We start from the raw sequence: 1,592 nt of genomic DNA, 5'->3' as shown, positions 1-1,592 counted from the left end.
AAAAAAAGAAAGGAACGAGTTTACATTCCCTTGTCTATTGTGACAGTCTTTCCTCTCTTCCTCACTCTTCTTGCTTGTCGGTTTTACTAAAATTTCAATGTTGCCGGGCTATCTTGTGGGAATTGTGGTTGGAAAGAAATAGGTGGTCTCTTGCAATGTGGGCAATTCGATAGTGAAATTTTCTAGTTGGGATACTGAAGTTGGTGGATGCCTCAGCTTCCTTTTTTTATTTTTCATTCTTTATAAAATTGGAAGTTAGTGATCTTTTATAATGTCTAATATGAGAAAATATTTTCTGATATCATTTAAAAACATCGGCAATTGCACGGGTTGCATTCTTAGAGGTCGAAGGTGTTAGTTCAAGTTAAACCAAAAGGAAATGACTAGGTTCTAAGTGGATTATGAATTCCAAGTTTTAAACAAAATTTTGAGATTTACTCAACTAATATCCAAAGTGAATGAGGATTTAGGACTAGTTGAAAGTANTAAAAAAAAAAAAAAGTTAGCCTTCTAGGATGATGTTCTAATTGACACTTATCCTGGTGCTTCAGGTACTCCCCAGAGAAAATATGGTACATTGATCAGATGCTGAAGGTTCTCTCTGAGGTATGATTCGAATTCTTATCTGTTTATCTTGATAATCTCTGAGCTTGATTATGATCTTTTGGACTATTTAAATCGTGTTACTTAGATATCAATTTAAAGTCTTTTAATTTTCTGCTTTGAGTTTGCTGAAGGAAACATGCCCAAATTCATTCTACAGCACAGTTTTGGTTAATGAGCTGAATGTGTTAATTTTTCCCTACAATGATATGGTACTCTATTTGCATATCACCGATACTTATTAATACCAATTAGCACCAATTTTAGATGTTCTCGATGACGTATTTGTTGAGTGCCTTGTTTCTTATCATTCAGTGCCGACTCCTATTTTGAGTGTTCTCTTCATTTATCTTTATCTTTGTTTCATAATTCTTTTCTCCGTGAATCCAATCAATTTTTGTTGATCTAAAGAGCCTTGACATCCTATGAACCTGCCATCAAGTTTTACTACACATTAAGATTCATTTTCCATTTGATAAAAACTTAGATACTTCTGCATTGCTTAGTAGGCTGGAAATTTTGTAAAAGATGAAGTATGGCATGCCCTTATTGTCGTGATAAGCAATGCATCTGACCTCCATGGGTATACTGTAAGGGCCCTGTACAGAGCATTTCAGAGATCTAGTGAGCAGGTATTAGTCGTCCTCTTTTGAGAAGTAAACACCAAATTGTTCCCCTCACCAGACACACACCATTTATTCTAGTGGGCATGCCTTTATGCCTATGCTGACATGTTAAGCAGGAAAGTCTTCTTCGAGTGGCAGTTTGGTGCACCGGAGAATATGGCGACATGTTGGTCAATAATATTGGAATGCTTGATATAGAGGATCCCATAGTAGTAAGTACTCTTCCCACGCTCCTCTTTTCTGTTTGTTTTTATTTTTTATGATGGGCCTTTAAAACATTTCTCTGTGATTTGTAAATTAAAAAAAAAATTCAATAAATATGAAGGAATACAAAAAAGAGGATAAGAAATCTTCACAACGCAC

At 35.1% G+C, this 1,592-nt stretch overlaps 1 protein-coding gene across 2 annotated transcripts; it reads left to right on the top strand.

Annotated features, from left to right (window-relative positions):
- The first annotated feature begins 533 nt into the window (after window positions 1-533).
- On the top strand, window positions 534-1,508 carry LOC111786811 (AP-1 complex subunit gamma-1-like). 2 transcript variants are annotated; one of them, XM_023667033.1, is made up of 3 exons: window positions 534-606; window positions 1,113-1,235; window positions 1,346-1,508. In XM_023667033.1, the coding sequence occupies exons 1-3, from the start codon at window positions 586-588 to the stop codon at window positions 1,490-1,492; spliced, it is 291 nt and encodes a 96-aa protein (XP_023522801.1). In that variant the 5' UTR covers window positions 534-585; the 3' UTR covers window positions 1,493-1,508. The 2 variants fall into 2 exon arrangements, with proteins under 2 accessions (XP_023522801.1, XP_023522800.1); XM_023667032.1 differs by having other exon boundaries at window positions 1,343-1,508.
- The last annotated feature ends 84 nt before the right edge of the window (window positions 1,509-1,592 follow it).

This window comes from Cucurbita pepo, unplaced genomic scaffold (genome assembly GCF_002806865.2).
Source record: "Cucurbita pepo subsp. pepo cultivar mu-cu-16 unplaced genomic scaffold, ASM280686v2 Cp4.1_scaffold002872, whole genome shotgun sequence".
Taxonomy (NCBI): Eukaryota; Viridiplantae; Streptophyta; class Magnoliopsida; order Cucurbitales; family Cucurbitaceae; genus Cucurbita; species Cucurbita pepo.
The sequence above is the reverse complement of the archived record's forward strand: the minus strand, read 5'-3'. Positions and strand labels throughout refer to the sequence as shown.

Excerpts from the sequence above, each read along its gene's own strand:
- LOC111786811 (XM_023667032.1), top strand. The coding sequence starts at position 586 with ATGCTGAAGGTTCTCTCTGAG. Across the intron at positions 607-1,112 it reads TGCTGAAGGTTCTCTCTGAG|GCTGGAAATTTTGTAAAAGA; the intron begins GTATGATTCGAA and ends ATTGCTTAGTAG. Across the intron at positions 1,236-1,342 it reads TTCAGAGATCTAGTGAGCAG|CAGGAAAGTCTTCTTCGAGT; the intron begins GTATTAGTCGTC and ends TGACATGTTAAG.